This window comes from Lepidothrix coronata, unplaced genomic scaffold (assembly GCF_001604755.1).
Source record: "Lepidothrix coronata isolate B3197 unplaced genomic scaffold, Lepidothrix_coronata-1.0 Scaffold98, whole genome shotgun sequence".
Taxonomy (NCBI): domain Eukaryota; kingdom Metazoa; phylum Chordata; class Aves; order Passeriformes; family Pipridae; genus Lepidothrix; species Lepidothrix coronata.
In genome coordinates, this window is record NW_016690278.1 from 2,137,570 (window position 1) to 2,164,222 (window position 26,653).

Sequence of the window (26,653 nt, forward strand, 5' to 3'; positions counted from 1 at the left end):
TTCTTTCTTTCTTTCTTTCTTTCTTTCTTTCTTTCTTTCTTTCTTTCTTTCTTTCTTTCTTTCTTTCTTTCTTTCTGGAAGAGTTATTCTCAGGTTTGTACTCTATTGTTAGTTCAGCAGAGGTAGGAGGAACACAGACATGTTTATTATCAGCCTGCTTGTACTAAAGAGCTATCTGCCTGGCTACTCTTCTTTACAACACTTCATGCATCTATGCACGGTGACAGCAATATTGACAGGTTTTCTCTTACAGGAGAAGATGTGTGGAATCAAAGTTACAAAATCAATGAAAGTGCTTAGGTAAAGGCAACAGAAATATTGTTCACAGAAGCTGCCTTGTGATGTGTTCTCCTGTGTCAATCCTTAAGAAAAGGATGTGGTTTACAATTAGTCCTGGATCCAGGCTATTCTTTTCTAAGCTTTGTATTCACTAGCTCTTTTCTGACACAGGTACTGTCAAATTGGAGATGTCTTTCCTTAAAGCAGAGAGCTGTATGATGTTTTCCCCAAAGTAGCAGCATGTTTAATCTCCATGCTGAGTGTTAGAACAGTGATTTAAATGTTCCCATGTCAAGATGTTTCACTTGCTCACGACTGGTTGAAGATGTGAAGATTGCTGGCAGGCTTGGGTGCAGTGACCATGACATGGTGGAACTCAAGATCCTGCACTGAGGAAGCAAAGCAGAAAGCAGGACAAAACCCCTAAACTTCTGGAGAGCTAACTTTGACCTCTTCAAAGACCTATTTGGAGGAATCCCATTGGTTAGGGCTCTAGGAGAGAAGAGGATCCAAGAGAGCTGGTCAGTATTCAAGCATCACTTCCTCCAAGCTCGAGACCAGTGTGTCCCCATGAGCAAGAAGTCAAGCAAAGGGGGCAGAAGACCTGCACTGACAATCAGGGAGCTTCTAGGAATTCTCAAAAGAAAGAAAGAAAGAAACTTCTGGAATACAGAAATAGGGACAGGCCACATGGGACAACTATAGGAACATTGTCAGACCATGCAGGGATGCAATGAGGAAGGCTGAGGTCCACTTGGAATTGTGTCCGGCAAAGGATATCAAGGACAACAAGAAGGGCTTCTACAAGTACATCAGCAGCAAAAGGAAGATTAGGAAAAATGTGGGGGCTCATCTAGGATCCCTCCTGAGTCAGATGTCTGTCCTGGCGACAGAAGACACAGGGAAGGCAGTTACTGAATGCCATTTTTGCCTCAGTCTTTACTGCTGAGGACAGCCCTCAGGAATCCCAAACCCTGGAGGTGGGAGAAGAAGGCTGGAGAAAGGAAGACTTCCTCTTGGTCAAAGAGGGTTGGATTAGAGATTAACTAGGCAAACTTAACACCAAAAATCCATGAGCCCTGATGGGATGTACCCATGGGTGCTGTGGGAACTGGCAGATGCTACTCCCCATCATCTTTGAAAATTCATGGAAGACGGGAGATATGCCCGATGACTGGAAAAAAGCAAAAGTCTGAAATGGTCAAAAAGGGCAAGAAGGAGGATTCAGAAAAGTCCAGGCAGTTTTACCTCTGTCCCTGGAAAGGTGACAGAACAGATAATTTGGAGGTCATCACCAAGCGTGTAAAAGAAATGAAGGTCATCCTTGTTCAGCTTGTTTATCAACAACTTTGATGAAGGGATAGAATGTGCCCTCAGCAAGTTTGCCAATGCTATCAAACTGGAGGGAGTGGCTGATGCACCTGAAGGCTGTGCTGCCATTCAGTGGGACCCTGATTCAGACAGAGAGAAACCTAATGGGCTTCAACAAGGGCAAGTGTAGGGTTCTACACCTGGGGAGGAATAACTCCGATTACTGGCACAGGGTAGGGGCTGAGCTGCTGGAAAACAGCTCTGCAGAGAAGGACCTGGGAGTCCTGGTGGATGACAAGGTGACCATGAGCTGGCAGTGTGCCCTTGAAGCCAGGAAGGCCAATGGGATCCTGAGGTGCACCGGGAAAAGGGTGGCCAGCAGGTCGAGGGAGGTGATCCTCCCCCTCTATTCAGCCCTAGTGAGGCCAGGTCTGGAGTGCTGTGTCCCTTTCTGGGCTCCTCCATAAAAGAAAGACAGGTAGCTACTGGAGAAGTTCCAGCGGAGGTCACAAAGATGATTTGAGGTCTGGAGCATCTCTCTTATGAGGAGAGACTGCGGGAGATGGACTTGTATAGTCTAGAGAGGAGAAGACTGAGAGGGGATCTCATCAGTACATGCAAATGTCTCAAAGACAGATGCCAAGAGGACGTTGCCAGGCTCTTTTCGGTGGTGCCCAGTGACAGGACAAGGAGCAACGGCCATAAAACAAAACACAAGAAGTTCCATGAGGAAGAGCTTCTTTACATTAAGGGTGGCAGAGCACTGGAACAGGTTGCCCGAGGAGGTCATGGAGTGTCCCTCTCTGGAGAAATTCAAAGCCCACCTGGATCAGTTCCTGTGTGAGCTGCTCTAGGTGACCCTGCCTTGGCAGGGGGGTCAGACTGGATGATCTCCAGAGGTCCCTTCCAGCCCTAACAATTCTGTGATTCTTTGACATACACTCACCAAGAGATGGGAGTAGGGGGTCTTCACTGTCTCTGCCTTAATGTGAGGATCCTTCGGAACTTGGTTGTATTGATTATTCCAAACTTAAAATGTATCAGTGTAGAAAGGACTTGCATTAAAGGAAAAAAAGGTTTAAGGACAGTATTACTAGAGTTGTATTAGGCTCTAATGCACCACTGTCCAAGCTTGAAGGACAAAGGGAGCACACAAGTAATCCTCGTCTTCTGCAGTCAAACTGTTTTTAATATAGTTTTGGGGATTCATCAAATCTCTATTCCAAATCTTCAAGCATTTGTTTCAAAAACAGCTGAATTTATTTCCACTCACCATTAGTTTATGCAATTTAAGAAGGTCCTGCCTGGTATAGTGGCAGGTGACCTAAACTTAATGCAATGCTTATTCTGGGGACAGCCTTTCCTTCAGTTCAGTATAGAGTATGCTACTTAATTCAATGATAGAAGTGTTTCTCTTCAAGGATTTAGTGTTTTTTGTCTCATCTCTAGAAACACCAAATATAGGACTCAAAAAGAACTATATAAAATATATATTTTGTGTGGGATGGGGTTTGGCTAATACTAGGCAAGCATGTAGAAGTGAATCCTCTCGGCAATACACATACAAAACCTTGTAGAGAGAAATGTGTTCCTGCTTAACAACATTGTCTGTACATCAGCAGTGAACACTGCAGAAAACAGGGCACGGAATGAAGACAATATTTTCCACAAGATATGGATCCAGAGTCCTCAAGATGTCATCAAGGGTCACAGAAGAAAGTTCAAATAGGAGATTTCTGCTATTTCTTTAAATGAACATATGCTGCAATTGACAGAAGACAGTTTCACAGTTAAGTCCTTCTATTCTGATCAGCTTATGGAGGAATTTGAAACACCTATTTTGTTATCTCAATATGGTGCCTTTTCCTCCCCATCTGTGGGGGCTTTTAGACCCCATACTGGGGTTAAACGGAACCTAACAAGAAAAGCAAAAAAATATTGCAAAATCTTTAGAGAAGCAGTTGATGCAGGCTGATCTCTTATCTGACTGGAGGGAGGATAGTCTTGCAAGGTTAACAGAAAAATTCACCAGGTTCCTATGAGGTCATGGGACAGGGAGTACAGGGGCGTTGGCAGGAGGAAGGATGCCAGATTCTGCAAACTTTATCAAAAGAGAAATGAAAGAAAAAAAATCAAAAACAGGATTCAGCAGCAAGCTAGGATAAGTTTGGAGAGAAGGTCAGAGAGACTTAGTCATACTTACACAAAGATGTCCAAGCATCTGGTCTAAGCTTGGCAAGAAAACACAAGTTCTCCTCTCTGGTTATTTAAAAGTTACTTGTCAGAGCTCTTTGCCAATTCAGTTACACTTCATCTGGAAAAAATGCTCCCGTGTAACTGCACTTATCCCTACCCCTAGGATGCCCAAGGAAGTCTTGAAGGCAGTGGGACTCCTACCTACCAGGGTGCCATCATAGGGATTCTGTCCCCATGGCCCGAAACAGTGATGACTGGGGAGCGGTCACTCCGAAGAGCTGCCATGGAGTAACTGAAATATCTCAGAGAGGGTTGCTAAAGCACTGACAAAAAGCCCCAAATAAGGCTTGTACAGAAGATTGGCCCTCTTTCCCTCTCCTGATGCCTCCCATGTAAATGGAAAATGATGCTTTCAAATGCGGGGGGAGGGAAGGGGTGTGGAAATTTTTAATGTGACTAGGTAATTTAGCCTTTCATTAAAAAATATTCAGCCACATGTCACCCAATTTTTAATGTGACTAGGTAATTTATCCTTTCATTAAAAAATATTCAGCCACAAAAATGCAATTGATTTCAGTTTTCCGTTAAGCAAGGGAGTAAAATTACTGCCAAAGGAATGTTCCCCAGCATTTCCCTGATTTCCCCCTAGGGTCTTCAAATTCACTGATGTTAAAACAAAAACAAAGAAGTACAGGATGGCACAGCAAAGAAGTACAGGATGGCACATGAACACAGATCTATAAATTAAAATTGAAAAAAGAAAAGGAAGAATTTTTCATATTTCGAATCAGCCATTGTGTAAGCATTTTTTTACTCCATCAATGCTCTTTGCTCAGGACATTAAGAGAAGACTGATATTAGGTTTCTTTCTGTTACATTGAGCCTGATCTGAATTTCCTGTCTAAGGCTTGGGAAATAAAATCAGAGAGGTTAAGATCTAATTTTACCCTTGTACTGGAAAACTTGGCTAGCAAAGGGCAAAATTTTGCCAAGATAAACAAGAAAATTTGGCTTAATTTTGTGTCTGGGTTATAAATACATTGAAAATAGGGAAAATTAGTCATATATAAATAATAGCTCCATTACATTCAAGAACATGTGGGTGGGTGTTATGGGTGGAATAATTTGCTAAGGCAGAGCTCTTCTTCCTTCCTTTTCCTCTTCCTCTTAATTTATTCCTCTTTCTGAATATGTGCTTCTACTTTTTAACCTTTATTTATATCTTGCTCTTCATTCTGTAATCTGAGTGATCTTTCTATGTAGGGTCTTTACACACTTTCCTTTGGGATTGTTTTTTTTATGGTTAAATATTTTTAAGATACCAACACAGGGTAAAGCACTGAAGTATATACCTAGCGTCTGGTGCACGCTTCCATTTTCTTGATGTCAAGAGATTCTGTGTTTAAAATCAAGGGAATGCTTAACAGCTCTGCTGTGCAGTACTTGGTACAGCTGTTTTCACTATATTACAGTACAATGCTGTACAACCTGCTGCAACCCCTCCTTCCCTCTTGTCCCCTCTTCAACATTTCTGCTCTTTCTTTTTGTTTTGTTTTTGTTTTGATGTGACTCAAAATTGATGCCAACATGTAATGTAACGTTCCAAAACTTAGATTTCTGTCAAGGCTCCTGGCTGTTGAACCTCCGTGCTAAAGATGAAGGAACCAATTGCTCTAACTATGCTGTTTGGTGTTTTGCAGCTTGGCAGAGTGAGGAATTTAAGAATCTGTGTGACCGTGCCTGGCTTCAGAACAGGTCTCAGCAAGGATCTGGAAGGGCCAAACTACCTGAAGGGTGGTGTTATTGTGCCCATGGTAACATCAGACCTGCCTGCAAGAAGGGCAAGGAAAACAGTAGAGTTTGCTTGCGATTGTCTTGGTCTCCTACCTCCCTACAAAAGCCCCTAGATGTTTAATGAGGTATTGTGTATTGTGTACATCTTTCACTGAGTTTGTTTTTTTTATTTGTTTGTTTTAATTTTAATTGGGTGCTATTTACATCACTGCAACTGTGCTGTTTGTTTTGGCATCCTATAGATAAGCACGTTTGTACTGTCCAAGAAATGCTGGGAATATCTGTGAGAAGTCATCCAGAGCTGATATTTAACCTAGTGCCTGAGCAGATCATGTCCTGACATTGTATGCACTCACTTTGGTAACAATGCATTAGAGTACGAAAAATAAGAAAGTCTGAGCTGTGCTTTCGTTTTAAAACTAGGATATCATGCCAGGTGTTAGGAAAGCACTCAAAATCCCACGTTGTCAACAAAAATGCTATTGCCAGCCTCAGTGAAGTTTTGATTAGGCCTTGCACTGAAGGCAGGTTTGGCTCTTCCACCAGGAGCACAAGACTGGTAGCCCTCTCCTTAAATCCAGAGTCACCCGTTGGAGAGGTTTCTATCCCAAGGGTTAAGGAGATCTTGTGCAGCAGCAATTTCTCAGACTGCAGGAGCAAATCCCAGAAGCTCCTGAATGCAGCACGCCACAGGAAGAGAGCAAGTCTGAGGACCCAGCAAGGAGAACTTTTGAAGTTCTATTCTTATAATGCTTCTTTTGAAAAAGTGTGGATATCCTTAGATATCCTTAAATATCTTTTCAATTTGTCCTGGCCTGGGAATCTCTTTCTACTGCTCCTAGTTTCCTTATTTTGGAGTGGCCGTGTTTCACTACTTAGAAGATTCCAGGTGTGCAAGTAATTGCGGGTAAAGAAGCCTTCAGCAGGTGGAACATGACACATGTCCTCACTTCCTGGCTCTCTTGAGGACAGAGACGTGGCCAGCCAGGCTGTCTTGCTGCTCACTGAATGGTTCGACATGGTGGGGTGATGAGCAGTAACAGACACTCTCTAGAGTCATTGGCAAGAAGTGAGACTAAAGATATCGGGTGACTTCCCACAGGAAGGGCCTACAATGAAGAACATGGTGTTTATCTGACGTGCATGGTTGGGAGATTACATCACTGAACACACACTGCACCCCCACAATGACACCTGCTGTATCCAAAATGGTCCCCACTTCGCATCTGCGTTTCTGATGAGGATGCATTGTTCTGGCTGGGTTAATTTGAACTGATTTAGGGAAGCATTCTGAGTGTTGCTGAGCAGAGATAGCACCACACACGGATATAAGAGCATTGTTGAGACAAGCTCTATATGGGATGTTCTGCCAAATGGTTCCCTTCCCTTCCTCTTCTCATTTCCTTGTTCTCCTTCAGTCACTGGAGAATGCTAATCCCTTTCTTTATTTTTTATGTGTAAATAGGTGACTTTCCAGACCTGCTACAAACGACATTTGACTAGAAGACTTTTCTGGAAAGATGCAGCAACTGCAGATGGAAATTTCTTTCCTGAATGATGGCAACTTGATGGCACTTACATTGGTTCCAGTGGACCTGAGGATTTTAATATTGCTAAGTTTGTATGGACAGTCAGAATATAGAGAGCCCTGAACTGACAGCTCCAAACAAAAAGGAAAATACTACAACTATTTTAATACTTCCCTCTTAATGATTTTTTTTCAATATCTGTTTTTGAACATCTTTAGGAACAACAAATTTGCAATGCCTTGCTCATCCAAACTAGCAAGCTTCTGATTTTGCTCACAGCACACAAAAGAGCATGCATACAATTATATCTGAATGGAGAAAGTATGGAGACACCTACAGAGAGCAAAGTCATTGCTGGTTCCAGAAATTTCTCAGAATTAAATACGTAGAATTAAAATCTAAGCAGTAGGATCATCAGCCAGGATTTCCTCACCTTGCAGGTACATTGGCTAAAATTCCTTTTTGTCCACCCTTTCCTTCCAGCCAGGAATGTCTCTTTCTACCTGTCCAAACCACTGGTTAGCCATTGGACAGTCTATCCCCGCCAGCCCGTTCCAGAGACAGTTGGCAGGGTGAGCAGAGATCACCTTTTCTGATGCTGGGCATTGCAGAGCAAGGTGGGAGAGTAATGGGGCCAGGGACGGCTCTGAAGGCTCACAGGGGAGACCTCGATTGTTGTACATGCAACAAAAACTATTCTCTGCTTTACCTAATAACATGTTTATTGTATTGAGGCTGCTGTGACATTAAAAGGGTAGTAATACCATAGTGGTTTTAGATGTGATCACAGGCCTTGTCTTGCACAACTGTAGGAGCCCTTCTAGTCCCACAACACAGACACTGACACAGGGAAAAGAGCAGTGACCTTAGAAAACCCATTTCTGTGCATTCTACTTTGCAGATCCGGTTCTTCCCTCTTCCACTGATTCCCTCAGGGTACTCCCTACCCCCCTCTTCCCTTCATGTCTCTCCCTCCATCCGTTTTCCATGGCATATCTTCCCTCTCCTTTCACGGGGAATTAAGTTCTGCTCTTGTCAAAGAACAGTCATCTTTCACCAAGTGCTGGAAGCAGAGTTTCCCAAGTCAACTTGGAGCCCAATATGATCTTAAATGTGCATGTCACTACAATTCTCCTTAATTCCAGCAAACCCCTTCTGTTGCTTTGGTAGAGGCTTGCTGTGCATGACAGAGCAAACTGTTCTGGTGACAACCAAGTTTGAGCTCAGTTGCACTCAAAACACATGGGTGAAAGTGATTTTTTAATTATTTCCTTATGTAGTAGTGGTGGTTACAGGCTGGTGTTTGGCCCCTGTACCCACAGGGTCAGAACACCTGTATTTTGGCAAAACATGAAGCAGAAGCATAATTCCAGCATTTTTAAAGAAAAAAAAAAAAAGAGAGAGAGGAAATTAGCATTTCAAAATAAGGACATTTCTTAAAAGGTCCTGAAACTTGAAAACCACAACCTGCAAGTGACAAGCTACTTCTCTTGTGATGTGGGATACTTGCTTTCACATAGTGATTCCTTGATGTCTTAACAGATGGTTTTTTGCATTTCCCAAAACAAAATGGGGCCAGAGGACTCACAGAAATCCCACATTTTCTTTTTTTTTTTTTTTTAAAGACTCTCATCCCATCTTTTCAGCCCCAGAATCCAAGGATAGGCTCTGGCCTTCACATAAAAGGTATACAGCAGATAGCAGATTGTTTAAGCAAAACGAAAGTAGTGACTTCAGCATCAGTTTGAGAATTTTATTAAAACCATAGGTTTCCATTCTATACAAAACTGAGGAGCTTTCTTAAAATAAAAAACGTAGTAACCACATAGGAAATAATGCAGCGTAAGTGGCTGGTTGATAAAAATCTCTGAAAGCTATATACAGGATTAATACTACACAACTGTATTAAGGTAGAGACTGTCAGCAACTTTAGCAATATATACAAACTACCTTTACACTCATAAATATCTTATTTACAGCTAATAAATAACATCCAGAGCTAAATCATGTTTCCTCATGAAAGAACCTTCACTGGTTTTTATCCAAGACCTAAACGTGTTTGTATTTAATCCTGTATTAAGAGCACAGCTATTCAGATACTTTTTTTTCAATGACTTTAACTCTTAAAAGACAACTGCAACAACATGTGGTATCTATAGGGAACAAATCATTATATTTATTTTTAGAGGTCTCAAATGCAGTGGCTCAATACTCAACCCCACCCTCAGTGACTCATCACATCTCTGTTGTAGATTAAGGGTTAGGAAATCAAATGTGAGCAATTTCAGAGCTATTAATATTGCAACATATTGCACTCTTTAAGACTTTTATCCCCAAATATACTAGCAGCTACAGTTGGAAAAAAGTAACAAACTTTGCACATGAACACATACATCTTTGTTTTGCCTTCAAGATGGGATGACGTTGGAGAAATCACTGTCTCCATGATGTCTTCCACATGCAGGAAAGGACTACAATACTCAGCATCAACAGCTCACATTACATTTCTTCAAGTGTCTACCTTCAAGCCCTTCCACCTCCCCAGGATTTTATCTTCTAGAAAGCTAGAAGAGGGCTAATGCACCTTCCAGGGCACCAGAAAAACTACATGTTACTTAAAAATGGGGAAGCGGAATGCCTTCAATATACCTATTTTTGTCAGCTGGCATCATGTCTAATTCCTGTGTTTTTCAGAGCACTCATTTTTGGGCAGCACACAATCAGGCTCCCTTTGACTGGCACAGCTCCTGCTCCTTGCAAGATTCCATCTCATGTCAGAAAGCTAAGCAGCTCCTTGTACTACATCAGAGCCAAGAAACAAACTGGCAGTCCCAATTCCAGTACAGGGAAGTGTGAGCATGTTTTGTCACGTGCCCAGTGGCTTCACTTGCACTGAAAACTGCACACACCAGTGACTCAGTCGCATGAGTGACACTGGGTGTCAAAGAGCAGAGAAACTGTCCCAGTTTTGGCATACAGAATGCAAGCAAGTGGGGTGGGTGGAGGGGGTGGGGGAAATATATCTGTTTCCTGCATTTTCTGGTAGCTCATTTCCTCTGCAGTTCCTTGTTCACAGTGCTGGAGGCTAAATGGTTTCATTTTCAACAAGTGAAAGCACAGATAAAATGTTCAATGTGCATAGGACACTGGTGTATTGCTGCCTTCTCCTACAACTGTTATTTATTCCAGGGTAAGCTGCATAGAAGTAAAAAGCTTAACACATCATACCTATTGCTAAGCTGCACTGGCATCTACCCCCAGTAAAAATACATTCATGACCACAAACCAAAAAAATTCATCCCCATATTAAGTCAGGCCCTCACACCTTCTACTAACACACAGAGTAAAGGGTTTGGGTTTTTTTCCACATAAGAAACCTACTTATTTGCTAAAAACACATTTGAAAACAACGAATTCTCACCACTGAACTGCCTGAAAATTCAGTTAGCCAAAGCAGAAAAAATTCTCTCCAGTTTCAAAAGACTCCTGAAAGGAACAAAAAAAAAAAAAAAAACAAAACACAAAAAAACCCTGAAAACAAAACAAAAAAATTAAACCAACCACCACAGGTACAGGGCTTTGTTTTTTTTCCAATAAATACTAGAAAATTGCTACAGAGGATCTGATGTCAAGAAACCCTGTCACAAGGCACCATGATTAAGCAAAATTACTTATTTCTTTTCAGCACTTCAAGACTTTGGCAAGTTGTTTTGCAGGTTTGTTCTTGTTTTATACTATTTGGATAATGTATCTTTATGGTTAGTAACTTTGTATGCTGAGACTGTCTTACAAGAAGTCTCTTAAGATAGCTAGGAATAGCAGGCAAAAAGCCAGCAGCGGATAAATATTTCTATATATTTGGTACTGAACATCCAGTCCACAGGGATGAACAGACTCTCCTCCTCCCCAGCATGGAAAAATCTTTATTCTTGTCACTTAGGCAGATTCTTCAGCAGAATTTTCTTTAGAGGCTTTGTTGGCACTGTGGGGAAAAAAAAATATAAAGGTGATGAGGAAGATGTAAGATACTTGTCCCTTTTCGTCTTATTTTTGAGAATAAAGATGAAAAAAAAAAAAAAGCTACTCATCAGGAAAATAATTATGTGCTTGGGCTTCTCATGGCCTCTGCTCGATTTTGCACATCAGACACACAGAGGTCTCAAGGCCTCCCAAGGTCGTTGCCCTGGAGTGAAGGCCAGCACATGTGCATTTTTACGCAGAGCTGGATCTCAGTCTAGAAGTGTCCCCACGAGACCTTTCACACACAGCAATAGAACTAAAATAAATACAACCGCTACTCAAACTTCAGTGGATAAAGTCCAAAGAAAACTGGCCCCACATTTGAAAGTTTACTCTGGGTCAGAAAACCTGTTGATAAAAATATTAAAGTGCACCGAGGGCTACTAAACACGGACTGAATCTCTGATCCAAATCATAGATGCAAATCTCAGGAAGTCACTCACCTGACAGCTGCCAGCAGAAGGCAGTGTGCCAAGAAGAGCCTGCTCCACTCCTGTACCAGCCTCCAAACCTACTGCTGGCCAGTGAGGAGAAAGAGCTCTGAACTGACTCAGTATGGACATTTCAATGCTCTTCAGTTAAGGGTAAGTGTAGGGCATCTGTAGATAGAGGCATGCTTTCCTCTTTGTGCTAGTGCCTCGTCTGTAAACCCTCTCTAAGAATCACTCATACTTGGCCACCATGTGAATCTGAGAAGCAGTGTACTTTCTTTTCAGGCAGTACTTTTCAACAACTACACAAGGAGATGGTTTGCAGAGAAGCAAATTGAGACTTTTTAAGTTGCTAAAGCTGCCATAAGCAAACCTCAGGTTAATCTGAGCCATGATGCTTCCGAAGCCTTGAGAAGACTAGTGCACGAGTTAACTAATGGGGAAGTTTTATCACCACTCATGTTCCCAACAATCCAAAAATAATAGTGGATCATTCATACCCTCCTCTTTTCCTGTTGACGGGTTGCTCCGAGCACTTCACGAATATTGCTGCCTCTTCTCCCTTACTGAGACGTGAGGTGCCATCTCGAGAACAGAACACCACTCTGGAATAAATATTGGAGAGGGGGAAAAAAAAAAAAAATCACATGGCTGAGCCAGACATGCCTTTTTAACCTTAGAAACAGGACTGGTGCTTGGAAGCAGTCTTTATACTTTGTCATGTGGGGCACTACTACTTCACAAGTGCATGAAAAAGTTACTTTTAAAAGAGAATTCCGTGACAAAAGAAACACTGTGCAAGAGAAATTGGTAAACAGTTTATACGTGGACATCAAACTGTAGTCATAACTTTCACTATGATCTTTTGCATGACATCTTCTTGAAGCTAAAAGAGCAGAAGGTCTATTCTCTTAAATCTTATTTCGATCAATCCTTATGCAAGTTTTTTGTCAGGTGAACGAACTTGGAAGAAAGCCTTACTCCCTCAAATGTTTGCAAACGAAGTAGGTTGTCAATTCCAGCAAACCTGAGCAGTTGCTTTTCTATTTATCAGTACCTTCTCCACCCCTATATTTGTTCAGCTCTGATAACTGTTCTTTGATCAAGTGACTGCCTTGTTTATTCAAAGAAAGAACTTATTATTTACTATACTGCACATAGGACACACATACTCTGTTCTGGGTCCATGTTCTGCAAACAGATCTCATGCCTAGTGAACGAGTATTTCAAAAGATTCATGTCAAAGCAGTTCTGTTCAAACTTTGATGTTCTAACATTCATGCATTAGCAATGTCCTGCAACAGTCATGTTTTTTTCAGTTTTCTTCCACCATTCAGGCATTCAACTCCTAAGAAAATTCAGCTTAACAAAACAATAATTTCTTGTGCAAACGCGCTTTTGGAAGGGTTTCTAAAAATCTCCTTTCTAAGCATGGTCTCTACAAGAAAACCTACGCAAATACCCAGCACGAAAATGGAGGAGGAAACTGCAAACAACCACAGATGCTGGCTCATGGAGATACTCTCCTGCATATTACAGCTAACCTGAGACAGATGAGACAGTGACACGCAAATTAATTACGTGTGAGTAAGACTACAAATTGCACATCCCAGTGGAAGCAAACAACTGAACCTGGCTGACGTAAGTGGTGGTTTGATGCTACCAGAGCCCTGATTATCAGCGCTGCACCCACCTGTGATTGCTTAAAATGTTTGTCCCAACCTGTGAGATACCAGAAATCAGGAAACACTGTCAAAGCTTATAACAATCAAAACAAGTTACTTTTTCTGAGTTTCTCCTGACTTCACTCTGACTCTCTGGATGTCAAATGTAAAAGGAGTCCACCAGTCAGTCCAGCTGAACAAAGTGTCTTTCTCCCACTGCAGCTTCAGCATAAGCAGGTCCCCAATGTCCACTTCTGTGTAAATCAGGAAGGAGGAGGTCTTGTTTGAGGAGACTTCAGGCCTGTGGGGAGGAAAATAAAGAAATGAAAAGCACACTCTGAAACTGTTGGACAGATAAAGAAAATTAAGGAGAAAAAGAACCACAACTTTTTGTACTCTAGAGAAGAAGGAAGCAACCTTCTCCATAGTTCTGATGGGTGGAATAAGGACAAAACACCTTAAAGCTTTTGCAGAGGCAAAAGGAAAAAGCTTTCTGCAGCAAGGCTGGTAAAATCCTGGGAGAGTCTGCCAGGCAAGGGGCGTCCTCTCCTGTATTGGTGACTCTCAGAGGAGCCAGACAAGCACCACCCGTTTAGATTCCTCAGAGCAGAAAACAGACTTTAGTGCTTTCCAGCTCCATTCCCTGCCAGCCCACATGCAGGGATGCACCCACGTATTTCTGCTTGTTTGCAGAGCTGTGAAAGCAAATCCCATGTCTCCCTCAGCTTTTGTACCGAGGCCTTCAGACCCATCAGACAATTAACTCCAGGTTGCAGGTGACTTTTAAGAAGGTTTAACACAGTTGGAACATGGCATAAAGATATTGGAAATAAGAAAGCACCAGAGAAACTCTTATCAGGCTGAGTCACAGGTCAGACTTCACATTTCCATATTTCAGATGTCTTATCAAGAAGAGCTCCTGTAGAGCTCAGTTCATTAGCTTCAAACATGGATGCATCTCCTTGATCAAGGACATGAGAAGATTCTGGGACCCTGTAAGATTTCTGTAGCTGGAGCTAGAAAAGACTTTCATCTGGGGCTTTAACAAGTTTAGGTAAACTGAACACTACATTTTAATTGTTTCTGTAGCTACTCACAGTGTGAAAGAAATTTTCTCACTCTCATCTAGAGTGCCATAGAGAGAGATCAGGAATGGCTGATTTGTCTTAGTCGTATTAGTCTTTCCAAAGAAATGGATCTTGACTTGGTAATGAAAGACTGGAAGAATGCAAAAGAAAATGCCATTAGGAAAACTCAACCTCCAGAGAGACTGCTGGCAACAAAACCACCCAACCCCACACCTGAAAATGCTAGGCTGGAATATGCCAGCTTCACTAAAATGAGGAGCTTAGTTCTCTGTAGGTATCCAGGGAACTATTTTTGAGAGGAGGTAAATATTAGTATGCAAGGCAATCACTATTAAGAAAAACCTTTGCAGTTCTTGCAACTGAACTCTGCATTCACGCTGCCACTCTAACAACCCCAGAGTCTGCAGTATCACCCTTAAACCTGTTACTGAATGTTTAAGAATTGCTATCCTTGACTTGAAATGACTTGTACCCTCCTCATACCTTGGTAAAAAAAAAAAAAAATCAACCCAGTGACACTGCAGATTAAGTACCAAACACCAACAGAACACTGCAGGAATGTGCCCTCTGACTGCTGCTCCATCACACAATGCACACAGCAAACATACCATGGGGTATAGGCAAAGCTAGGGAGGAAAAATAAAGTAGTAAAATCCAACTCAGAAGCCACTTCCCTAGCTGAAAGCCTTCCTGTTCTCTCTGGCAGTGTCCTTCTCAGACCTGTCACTGTGGCAACTGGAAACAAGAAGTGCTGTGATATTTTAATGAGGGCTAGTAGTCCTCTAGGCAAGTGCACTACAAAAGATACAAGTCAGATGGTTGCGTATCTTTAAATAAGTTTCTTATCAGATTAAACTCTGCTGATTATTTCCTCAGCAATAGTAAAAACTCCTTTGGTTGAAAAATACTGAAAAATTTGGAAGACTCAGTTGTTCCAAGTTGATTGGGCCCCAGAGCATGTTTTCTTAATTTTGCTACCTAGAAACTTTCTTTTTGTACTCTACCCCCACCCCCACACCTTGAGTAGGATGGCACTGTTTCCTCTGAGACTGTAGTTCAGCTTGCACTCAATGGCAAGCAAGAAGAAAGCTTCACCCCTGCTCACCACAGGCACCAAAGCAGGAACAGCAACATCATCATCTGCAGCACATGCCCACCATGACACACAGATGAGCACAAGCACCAGTCTTGCTCACCATTAAGCAGGCAGGACCTACCTTTATAGGGCATCTGAGCACGGGTCTTCAAGTACATTTTGGTGTTTCTCTTTGTTCTCACTCTGTTGACCTTGTAACCCAAATTGTTGCAGCGGTTCTTGCGGCAGCTCAGGCAGAGACCCTTCTCAAAGGCCTCCTTTGTGTTGCAGCGATAGGCCATGCTGGGCTTTTCTTCATAGAGGAGGGAGTCAATGAAGAGGTGAATGGATCGTTCATGGGAGCATTTCACCAGCTGGTCCATATCTTGAAAGAATGAAAAGGTATTATATACATATAACACACACATATAAAGATATGGATCCCTAGCCAATGCTGTCAACAGGCATGATCCACTATGCCAGAGCTGGGCTTTACAGGATGATTTTAAAAACACTCAAAAAACCCTATTCCTGCGCCTCTCAGAGATCTTCGCTTGCAACAAACCTATGAAGCTACTGAAGATCTCCCTTTGAACGTTACACCGTTTGTTTCAGAGCAACCTCACCTCCAAAGCCTTTTTCAGCAATCAGACGGAGTGCTTCTCCAAAGTTGCAACCTGGCTGGAAACCCCCACCATTGGGATAAATATCAATGTGTCCAACAGGCTTCTGGATCCCAATGCTGCGGTCTGGAGAGCCTCGAGTGTAGGTGTGTAGGACATCCACAAAATCAGCATCATCCGGGGAGAGGCGGGTAGGGGCATCAGCATACTCAAAGGTAGGACCAGCTGGATCCAGCCCTTTATGGAACAAACCACAAAGAAAGACTGTCTGTCAAAGACACTGACAACAAATGCCAAGCTCAGCTACCACACTGGGCCAGAATATCGCATATGACGTTGGTTTTCCTGCAGACATTACAGTGGGATTACTTAAGTAGCATTCATGTATACAGGAGAATCAAATACACACACAACCTTGAAATGCTGTCACTGTCTAAAAAAAAAATAAAAGTGCATGCAGACATATGTAAGGAAGCCCAGATAACTTCCTCAGAGCTGTAGCATTTCCAGCGGATGGAAGAAACAAACTCCTAAGTGTGTTCTCAATGTCTTCCTCTTGTCAAGAATTGTACAACTTGTAGCTGAAGCATCTGAAGTATGGAAAAATGTCTTGCCAATAACTCCCTGGTAGGGGAAACAACTGGGAAACAAATGAGAGTTTCACTCATTGTCTACATGCCTCAGGGGAAGCGGATTATTTTGGTAAAATGTCAAACTGCAGCAACACTGATATCAAAAACACCCAGAACTATTCTGCCAGTGAACAAGTACTATCTTTTGAATTCAGACAACCACTTGAGAGATGGCTGCAAGCAGAGCTGAAGGGATGTGAAGGGGACAGGCACCTGGGTTGTTCAGTCATGGTTAGCTTCACCCAGTCTCAGCTGCCTCCCCACTGCTGTGAGGACTTCAGGGACCACATAACATTGCTCCCTTTGCTCAAAGGTGATGCTGTTTTCCGAGGGAAAGGGCTCATCCTGGGCACCAGGAGCAACTATGGAAGCATAACAGAGGGCTACTGGTATTCCAGTGATTTGACAGTCTCAGTGAAAGCAACAAGCCTGCAGCTGAGAGAAAGGAAGGATAGAGGGACTAGTGCTTTGGCCTCCTGATTTCAATCTGCCACCCTCTCAGGACTCAACCTTTCCAGATGCAACTGCTGCCTAGCCCACCTCTCAGCCTGCCTGTGAATCTGGGATCACAGCCAGGCTCAGCTGAAAGGGTGAAGGGTGCCACGGAGCTAGACTCCCTTTGGAATGCTGCTCTCAAGTTCTCTCAGCAACAAAGACATCACAGATGAGCAATTTTCTTAGCCTCATTTGCTGATGCTGGCATTTCCTTTGTCACTGAAATCAGTCCTCCAGGTGCTAGGCTGTAAACCAGACCCAGGGTGGCCATGCACTCCACCTTGTCTAGCACACTTCTCAGTCTCCAAAAATCACCTTAAACAGCCATCTAAGCACACATAGCAACAGGGCAAGAATATCTATGCTTTGTTCTCCTTCCCAGAACTCTCACAGTATTATTTTCAGCTTAGAATATTTTTTGAGCCTGTTATGACTCATTTTTTTAATAACCCACAGTGGACCTCTTCTGATTATCTGTCCAGTCTCCCTGTGAGCCTGTATAAACTTCTTGCACCTGCAGCACTCCACGACATGGAGTTCTGCAGGTCCTATATCCACTGCAGCAGGACTAAAACCCTGTTCTTTTTGAATGGCTGCCATCAGCTGCAAGGAATGACTGCCTGCATGAAGACAACCGGCTGAAGTTCTCATGCTGCAAGAGATACTGTGACCTCTCCAAGCCATGGATTTGGTCAGTCCCAACCACATTCCCCCCAGCTAGTCTCTTATCGTGGCCTACTCACTCATTTCTTGTGAAGAAGCAAATCAAGGCTTCTCACTCACCACCTTTGTTGTTCTTTTCTGAACCTTTTTCAGTTCTACTACAGAAACACTAGCCCTGCAGTTTCAATAAAGCGTGAACACAGAATCAAAGTGCTGTCAGCAAGCAACAATTATTCCGGCGATTTTTCAGAGAAATGTGTTTCAGCATGGAAGAGATAGGACTCTCCACTCTACAGTCACAGGTTTTCTTACCAGTAATTCTGTTCACCTTCTTCTTGGTCAAGCTCCCAGCAACCCCAGCAGCATGAGCACCTAGACTGTACCCCAGCAAGTGGACTTTGTTGAGAGGATAATTGAATTGCTCCTGTTCAAGAGAACAATTTGTTTAAAATTTGAAGCCAAATGTGAAAATGTCAGAAGACACAGAAGAAAATGTTTTGTTAATACTGGGATTTCTCTTTGAGCCACAAATAATAGAAGAAATACTATACAGTAATCATAATTTTATGCCATACTAGATCACTTGAGCTAAGCAACTTAGGCCAAAAATCTAACCAGAGAGGATTGCAGAATGAAGGAAAGAACACAAGACTGTGTATGATATGAAAGGTTTTCAGCCACTCCCTTTCCACCAGTTTCTGGATCTCTTAAGTATTTCCCAAAGGAAGGGCAGATTTCTGTTTCCCAAGGGCTGGCTGCTGTAAAGTATATAGGAATCTGTCCTTCATAGCTACTTCTCACAAGGCTCCAGAGACCACAAGGTGAAGTTTCTGGAATGTACTGCAAAAGGCCTCTTTGAGTAAGAAGTAACCAGTAAATTAAAGCTGGAATTTTACCAGTCCAGCAAAAGTACTGTCTTCAACAGTTTAACTCCATCTACCCAACAGAAGGTGATTAACACAGCTGTATAAGTGCTGCTTTGTCTCCTAGGATATCATGCACAATGTGAGTGAGGTGTATCTCCATGTCTTACCTCCATCCAGTCAATAAATGTAGCAACATCCTTTCCCACCAGCTTAGTGTATGCAGCAGACACTGGGTAGTGCTGCTGAGCTCGAACTAGCCAGTCCACCACAACGACATTTGAATCAGGTTCCCTCTTGTACAGAGCAGCCACAAGCTTTGGTACCCAACTTTCATACATCCCTGTCACCTGTCGGTTGTGGGTTTTTTTAATTAAAAAAAAAAAAAAAAGAGAGAGAGAGAGAGACAGATTAATATTATCTGTGAAATATTGACACCTCAGCACAGTTTGTCAGCAGGGTGGTTAAAAGGGAGATTCCTCCCACTTTGTCTTACCGTCCACCCGTGGATCACCACAAAGGTTTTGCTGGTATGATTGAAGTTGCACTGTGCCAGGCTGTTCACCTGCCCAGGTACCAGGTAGCAGACATCCTCATCGGGCTCTGCAGGCGTCCGTAAGGAAAACTTGCTCTCGATTCCCTCGAAATTGTTTCCAGCTTCTGCTATGCAAGACCACAGAAAACACAGCAGTGTTTTAGGAGTAGTAGGACAAACAGTTCAGAAGTCACAGGTAGAGTGTTGGAGAGGTATCTGGAGCAGTCAGTGGGACACTGACAGCGGGTTTTCACTTCCTACAGCACTCAATGGCCACACAATACCCATGCAAAGAGAAAATCAAAGGGTGAAAATTGCTGCCCTTCTAAGGTCCTGCTAAAACAGTGAGAATCTGGCAAGCTGACAGAGGTATGAATCCTTTTTAGAAGGCAGTATTTTCCCCACTTCATTAAGCAGGAAACCTGTTAATTACCACAAGAGTGCAGAAAACCACACAGGAGAGTCACAGACTGTCATGCAGGAGAGCAGCAAATTCCTACTATTACTATTAAATATTTTGGTGGTGCATCTTCCACATCACCTCATCAACAATCGCTGCCTAACAAGGCCCTTTATAGCACCCAGTAGTTTCAGTGTATGAAAAACAAGAGCAAGGTCATCCCTATTTTACAAAATGCTAGTTTTAACTTTTTACAAACAAACAGCAGGTAAGAAGATCAGACACCCATCAGGGAAACTGACCTAGCAAACCAGAAGCCTGTACTTTGAAGGCAGTACATTTTCAGATCATCTGATAAGCTACAGAAAAATAAGCTGCAAGAAAATATCTTCCTCTACCTGAAGCTATGTTGAATCCCAGGGTGGGGAGGGAGGTGAAGATCATCACAAAGTATGTGTGGCCTGCAAAGATCACTCCCTCCAGCTCTCAGCTTCAAAATGTAAGTATTCCTTTTGCTCCTGCCAGTGCATAGAAGTGACTTTAGGCTTCATGCTCACTACTTCCTTTGTCTGGGAAGAAACTTAAATGTCTCCTCTTTTCATGTCTGATTCAATACTTAAGTACCTCTATATCCAACAGACCCTATAATTAACTGTGGGCTTTTTGAAACCCAAGGCCCAGTTTGGCAACCTGAGCTTAGAAAATATTGACTGCCTGTTTTTCAAGTGCAGCTGAACTCAGGCCAACTTTGTCGAGCTCAGAGTTGTGTTTCTTGGCATTGTGACCACCAAGATTTCACAAACTCCTAAAGACACATTAATGAATGGCTCCAAGCCACCAAAAGAAATGCAAAAGGACAAATAAGGACCTCATGCCAGGCATGCAAAACAGATTTCCACTCTCCTCCTTTTTCGCATTGCAGGCAAGGTTTTCTATGATAATTGGAAGATTTACATTTACCCATAAAGTTCTGCTGCACCACTCAGCTGATGAACAGCTAATAATTCATTTTTTTCTGAAACAGGTTCTCATCTTCTCATTTGAGCTACCAGCCATCAGGGCAGAACTTATGCCTGAACTCACCCAACCCTCAGGCAGCTCTATAAAGTCTGGGAGGTTCTTGCTGTGCTTGGAGGGTCACAGAAATCAGGGTCTAAAGCAAGAGGTCTAAAACCACCACACAGCCTTGCAACAAATGCTTATGTACAAGCCCCCAGAGAAGCTGGTCACCTGTAATCAACGGCCTAACGTGTCCTGAGTTCATCAGGATTCCTCACTCCTCAAAAGCAAAGCACATGCAGGGAAATAAGAACTGTTCAATGCACAGAGGCAGTGCTCAGTTTTAGGCTGGTCATCTAATCCAGAATAATTACAGTGAGGATCTCCTTCCTGCCTCTTTCCCTCTAAAGAAAGGATAAAGTCTATGGAAAATACCTTTCTCACAGTCAGTAGAAGTATTCCTATAATGTTAAACACAACATTTCACCTACCTACTGAAAGCTAAATTTACCAAACTAACCAAATGTTTGCCCCTTTTCTATATTTTTGCATTTTCAAAATTTCTTTTTTTCCCCCCACCAGCTGAGTGTACAAAACACCTTTCTAAAACAAATCTTTAGACTTACATTGTTTACTTTTTTAACCAGAAAAAGGGAAGTCCCAAAGGCTGATTGGTTAAATACCAACTACAACTTTTCACTCAGCAGTGAATCAGTAAAACCTTGAAAGGAAAAAGAACAGCCATGCAGTGCAAGGACTTTCAATTATGTATATTCCCATCTAGCACAGGAAGGTGAACAAGAATAGTCCACTTGCTCACTAGTTAATAGTGCTTCCTTTCATACTTAGATATCATTTCCCTTCTGAATTAAACTAATCTGATAATCATCCAAAATCTAAGTTACATTGATATCCTGTCTTGCAGTGTGTTTTCAATTACAAGCACATGCTAGAATTTGCATCTAAGTTCAGATCACAACTCTTTAGAAAACAAGCTTATGGGAAATTCACAATTTGAAGTGCACTTTACTTAAGGGCACTCTTAGAAAAATGCATCAAACTTACAGAGATTGCATCACAGTGGCATCTACCACTGAAGATGTGCGAAGTGCTTCATAAATATTCGTGTTTCAGACTAAAAACCCTTGGCAGGGATTTAAGGACATAAAATCGCTGAGATGTAGTCACCACCAGGAAAGCAGCAGCTGCAAAGCAGCAGCCCATGAGTTAGGGAAATGGCAGGTGGCCACTCTGCTCATTTAACTATGTTGTAGGAGGAATCAGAAAGTCAGAAGAAATTACTGTTATCGTCTTATGCCCACAAAAAGCGTCACGTTATCTAATGACCACATATGGTCAGTTCCCAGCAGGAAAGATACCCTTCGGATAAGGAAAGTGTGTGTGGTGGGGTTTGTTACAGACTTCTTCACGGTGTGCTGAGGAGCTATCCTTAGAATTTGCCTGAGTTTGGCTTTGCAAATTCTATATGGCTCAGAGCATAAGATGACTTGTCTACACCTTGTATTGTGGCGCACACATGCTCCAGTACCACCTCACCTCCCACCTGCTACAGATTAAATTTTAGAAATATGGTACAGAGGTTCATATAGCCTGCACACACTCACACCACACGGACCAACATCTACATGTACCATGTTTTAAACCTGAAGCAGAGAAGTTATGAAGCATATCACTTCAGAAAACTAGTGTTTCCCACTTCTGTTTTTGTTATCTCATAATGTATCTTGGGTCTATTCGAAAAAAGGATTCAGAACTGAACTTTGTCATACACAGATTTTTGCCATAGACCTTTTCCTCATAGATTTAAAATGAATAATCTTTTTGAATCAGCCAAACAGTCAGGTGTGATTCTTTACACAAAGAAATGCAGAGACAGTCAGTGCTAAGAGTCACCACTGTTTAGTTAATAATATGTTTTAACTCAAGTTAATTAAAGCAGGAAAAACCCAGAAATGGGGAGTTTTCAGCATGTTTCTGAAAGGTGAATAGAAACCATGGTGGTAGTGGATCAAGGGTTAGACTTTATGATCTCAGAGGTCCTTCCAATCTGGCTGATTCTATGATCTGAATTCACATCACATTTTACATAACATAGATACAGAAAGTAGATATCAAGATATTTACATGCATCCACCCTGAGACACTGAAGTAGCTTTTCATGACAAGAATGCAAGTCCACTTCTAAACAAAGCTTTGGAGAAAAACAGACCTGGAAGTAAAAACACGTAGACAAAACAAACCCATCCTTTTGTTAAAAACCACATTTTCCCAGACATAGTTCAGAAGAGTTACAACAGTATGTGTTCTGTATTGCAAAAGCTTCCAGGCCCACAGTTAAAAATACAAGCCCCTCTGGCAAAAGAAAATTTTCTGTCTACAGCTATGTGGTTACAGTTAACAAGGTGACCTACAAAGCAGTTACTTAGAGAACTGGTAAAGGATTAAGTGATCAATTTCAGATGCAAGTTGGCTTTTCTAACAGCCTACAGGCTGCACTGCCAAACTTCACCATTTTACCATGCTCCACGAACTTTTCTGATGTTTTTCTTACACCACCACTTCAACAGTCTCAGTTTTTGTATTAAAAAAAAAAAAAAAAAAAAGCTGTTCTGAGCACTAAGGTATTGAGAATCTCATAGAACTCAAGAGTGTGGAAAGAAAAAGCTTAGAAACGGGGAAAAGTCAGTAGTTCTTTTTTTCCTGTTCAAGCTTTCTGACACTTTTGACTTTCAACTTGTGAAACTCCATTCAGTTAGACTTGAAGCATTCTGACACAGTAATCAAGAGAATTCAGTTTCAAGTTTACTTCACAGGAAGCCCAAGGCAACCTGGCAAACTATTTGGATTGTGAAAACTGTTTATCACTGGTCAGTTGGGTGGAGAATGAGAGTTTTGAGGAAGTAACAACATCTGGAATACTAATCAAAAGTTAAACTGCCCACTTTGGACACAGCTTGCCAGAATATAACAATGCATTTGCCAGAACGAGCACACCTAAGCTACGTTTTTAAAAAGGGAATCTTTGATAAACAGCAACTTCCTAGCATTACGTACTCAGAAATGGAAATACTATTAGCTAGGTGCAAAGATCCTTGAAATTGTGTTACTAGACTGCAGCCCACAGAGACATGCACACAAATACACATGCACAGCAGCAAACATCTGCATATAACATCAAACATTTACCAGCTGTATTTTACTGGATTAACTCTACCCTCAGCTGACAGCCAACATTAGGATCATCCATCAATCAGTCATACTGAATTCCTAAGAGTTCTGAAGGAAACTCACAGTCAGCTGCAATAAAGAGGCTGCATCACAGAAATTGTTACCGTTTAATCTGATCTACACTATAAACTGAAAGCAGACTACTGGGTGTGTTGCAATCCCAGGAAACCTACCTCACAAGTCAGGTTACTGTTTAACCTTGCTGTAAAAAAATTACAACCCCAAGTTTATTTATGTATTCCTTAGTGGCAGAATCCTGAGAGTACGCTCTGCTTCGCTTCACAGGTGGACACAAAAGGAAAGAGCAACCCCTCTGAAAAGCTACTGGGCGCAAGTTCAGATGCTGAGCAAGGACCTCCCTGCTCAAATCCTGCAGCTGGCAAACTGCTGCTCGCGCACTGTGCACATGGGTGCCCCTTTCCAAGGCACTCCCTGTCAAATCCTTACTCAGCTGCAGCTGGGATGCTCGTAACTCAATCCAGCAGAGCTCTTGCCATCCATCAGCCCCTCTGGGATATCTGGAATTAGCCCAAGACAATTAAAATGCAACCACTGTCAGACTTTGCAGTAATAAGGAGGAAAGGATGCTTGAGAAAGCCCTGGCACGCAAGTACTTCTGCACAGAGGAGTACTAGTGGTCATGCTAATCTCCACAACACTTTTGATGCCTCACAGTCTCACTTCTGTGCCTTCTCAGAAATGCATTGTTTCTGGAAAGGCCACAACACAGCTGTCCTGGTAGGTCTACCCCAAACACAGCCATAGCAAAGGCTCACATCACACAATAGTACAAATATGCTGACTCTGGATTTATGTTGGTAAAAACAGGGATCAATCAGAATGTATTCCTAGTAATGCTGTTATCTTTTCCTGGAACACCAATATTGTCTTCATCTAGAATATATTTTTCTATGTTGTTTATTAAATATTCCTGATTTCTGAAGGGCTGCATCGTGTGTTTTCCATGGTTTCAAAGCACTTTTTACTGTGGTGTGCAAGAAATAGTGTGGGACTGAAGGCTTGCGTAGCTTTAGGATGAACACACAATCTGTTTTCATATAACCTGTTCCTAAGGAGGAATAATGAATATTATTAGTACGTCTGCAGCAAGTCAGTTCCTGCAGGGATGAAAGCTTGCTCTTGGAAGGTAGTTATTTTACTGTATACAACTTAGATACTGTGATGAAAAGTAGTTTTGATTGTCTCTGATGACACAAGATGGATTGAAAGTAAAAACACATTTCTTTAGCTGTGCCCTAGCACCCCATTCTCTTACTTTTGAATACTTCCCTTCAGCTTCCTTGTCACAAAGCAATAACAAAAGCATCCACAGTACAAGAAACAGCAGTTTATATATTCTATTTTAGTATCACACAGCAGGTCTAAGAGCTGCAGCCACATTTTCTTCTAAGGCCGTGGTCTTTTGAAGATAGACACTGTGTGTGGGAGATCAGTGTAAGAAAGAAGACCGGGACAGGGCAACTGCTAACATAAGCTCGAGGAGTAGTGGTCTCCTAAAACAAGACTCTTTGCTCATAAAAGCTGCACTCGTGGTGTGATTAACCGAGAGAGCAACAGTGAACATCTAGCAGTCAACATTCCCACATGTTCCCCTCCCCGTAGCCTGGGAGATGCCCACGCACCAGTGCAGGTGCAACAGGCAGAGTGCAAGCACAGCCTAAGTGAATCTACAAGACACCGCAAGAGTACACTCTCTCTGCTCACTTTTTCCCTGATGGATTCTGCTGCATTACGGGCATTAACAACGACTCAAATAGATTATCATGATACTGATGAAACTCAGCCTTGCCTTGTCTAGGACCAAGAACCGTAGGAAATGGATGGATGAGTCCCATGTAGAACAGAGGAGAGGGCTAAGGGACCTTACCGTGATGCTACTGCTGCGCCAAACCCTTGCTGGAGCAAGGGACTCTTGGAAGCCACCTTGCTTGGGGGGAAAAGACACATCCCAAACCTTGACAGCTCGTGCCATCAGCCAGGCAGGCTGTGCCTGAGCTCCGGTCGGAGAAGAGGCTCCACATCTCTCCCAACAGGATGTAGGACCCCCCGGTATCACTCTCCAGCGCCTTCTGAGGCCACCTCACGACACCCGGATCCCGCAGCATCCCAAACACCCCGGGAGAGCTTTACAAAAGAAAAGGTTCCCGCCATGCCGGCAGCGTTTCCTCCCCAAGCCCCCCTTCCCCAAAAGCAGCAGGCAGGGCCGGCAGCCCCCGGGCGCGCTCCGGACTCCGTCCCGATCCCCCGCCCCCGGACTCACCGCCCAGAGCAGGCACCCAGCGCAGGCAGAGGTAGAGGACGGCCAGGAACACCTTCCTCCCCATCCCGCCTCCTTCAGCGGCGCAAAAGTTTCGGCACAAAAAAAAAAAAAAAAAAAAAATTTAAAAGTAACTTTTTGGTTTAAAAAAAAACTGATGAAAACTAAATACAAGCGTAGCGCGGCGGGGCACGGCCGGCTGCGGGACAGTCCCCAAACACGCAGCACCGCCAACCCTTCCACCACCGCTCCCCGCCCGGCCCCTTAAGTGCCCAACAATATGCAAATATGCAAATGAGCCCCCCGCGGGCATTGGGCGATCGCGGCGGGGCGGGGCCGGAGCGGGCGGGGCGCGGGTTGGGGGCCGGAGCCGATCCCGATCCCAATCCCAGGGGGGCAGCGCCGACCACGGCACGGCCCCGGCACGGACCCCTCGGCCCCGACCCCCCCTCGGCCCGACCCCCGCAGCCCACCCACATCCGCCCGGCCAGCCCTGCCCCCACCGCCAGGATGCGGCCACTGGGTCCTC

At 43.0% G+C, this 26,653-nt stretch overlaps 1 protein-coding gene across 2 annotated transcripts; it reads right to left on the reverse strand.

The window, feature by feature from the left end:
• Positions 1–8,841: 8,841 nt before the first annotated feature.
• On the reverse strand, positions 8,842–26,364 carry LPL (lipoprotein lipase). Of its 2 annotated transcripts, none has more exons than XM_017822483.1 (10): positions 26,128–26,364; positions 19,160–19,323; positions 18,834–19,013; positions 18,113–18,224; positions 16,014–16,247; positions 15,530–15,772; positions 14,322–14,442; positions 13,343–13,525; positions 12,061–12,165; positions 8,842–11,091 (listed from the first exon to the last, which is right to left on the reverse strand). In XM_017822483.1, exons 1-10 carry the CDS (start codon positions 26,189–26,191, stop codon positions 11,046–11,048), a joined length of 1,452 nt encoding a protein of 483 aa, XP_017677972.1. In that variant the 5' UTR covers positions 26,192–26,364; the 3' UTR covers positions 8,842–11,045. The 2 variants fall into 2 exon arrangements, with proteins under 2 accessions (XP_017677972.1, XP_017677971.1); XM_017822482.1 differs by having other exon boundaries at positions 19,160–19,326.
• Between the last annotated feature and the right edge of the window lie 289 nt (positions 26,365–26,653).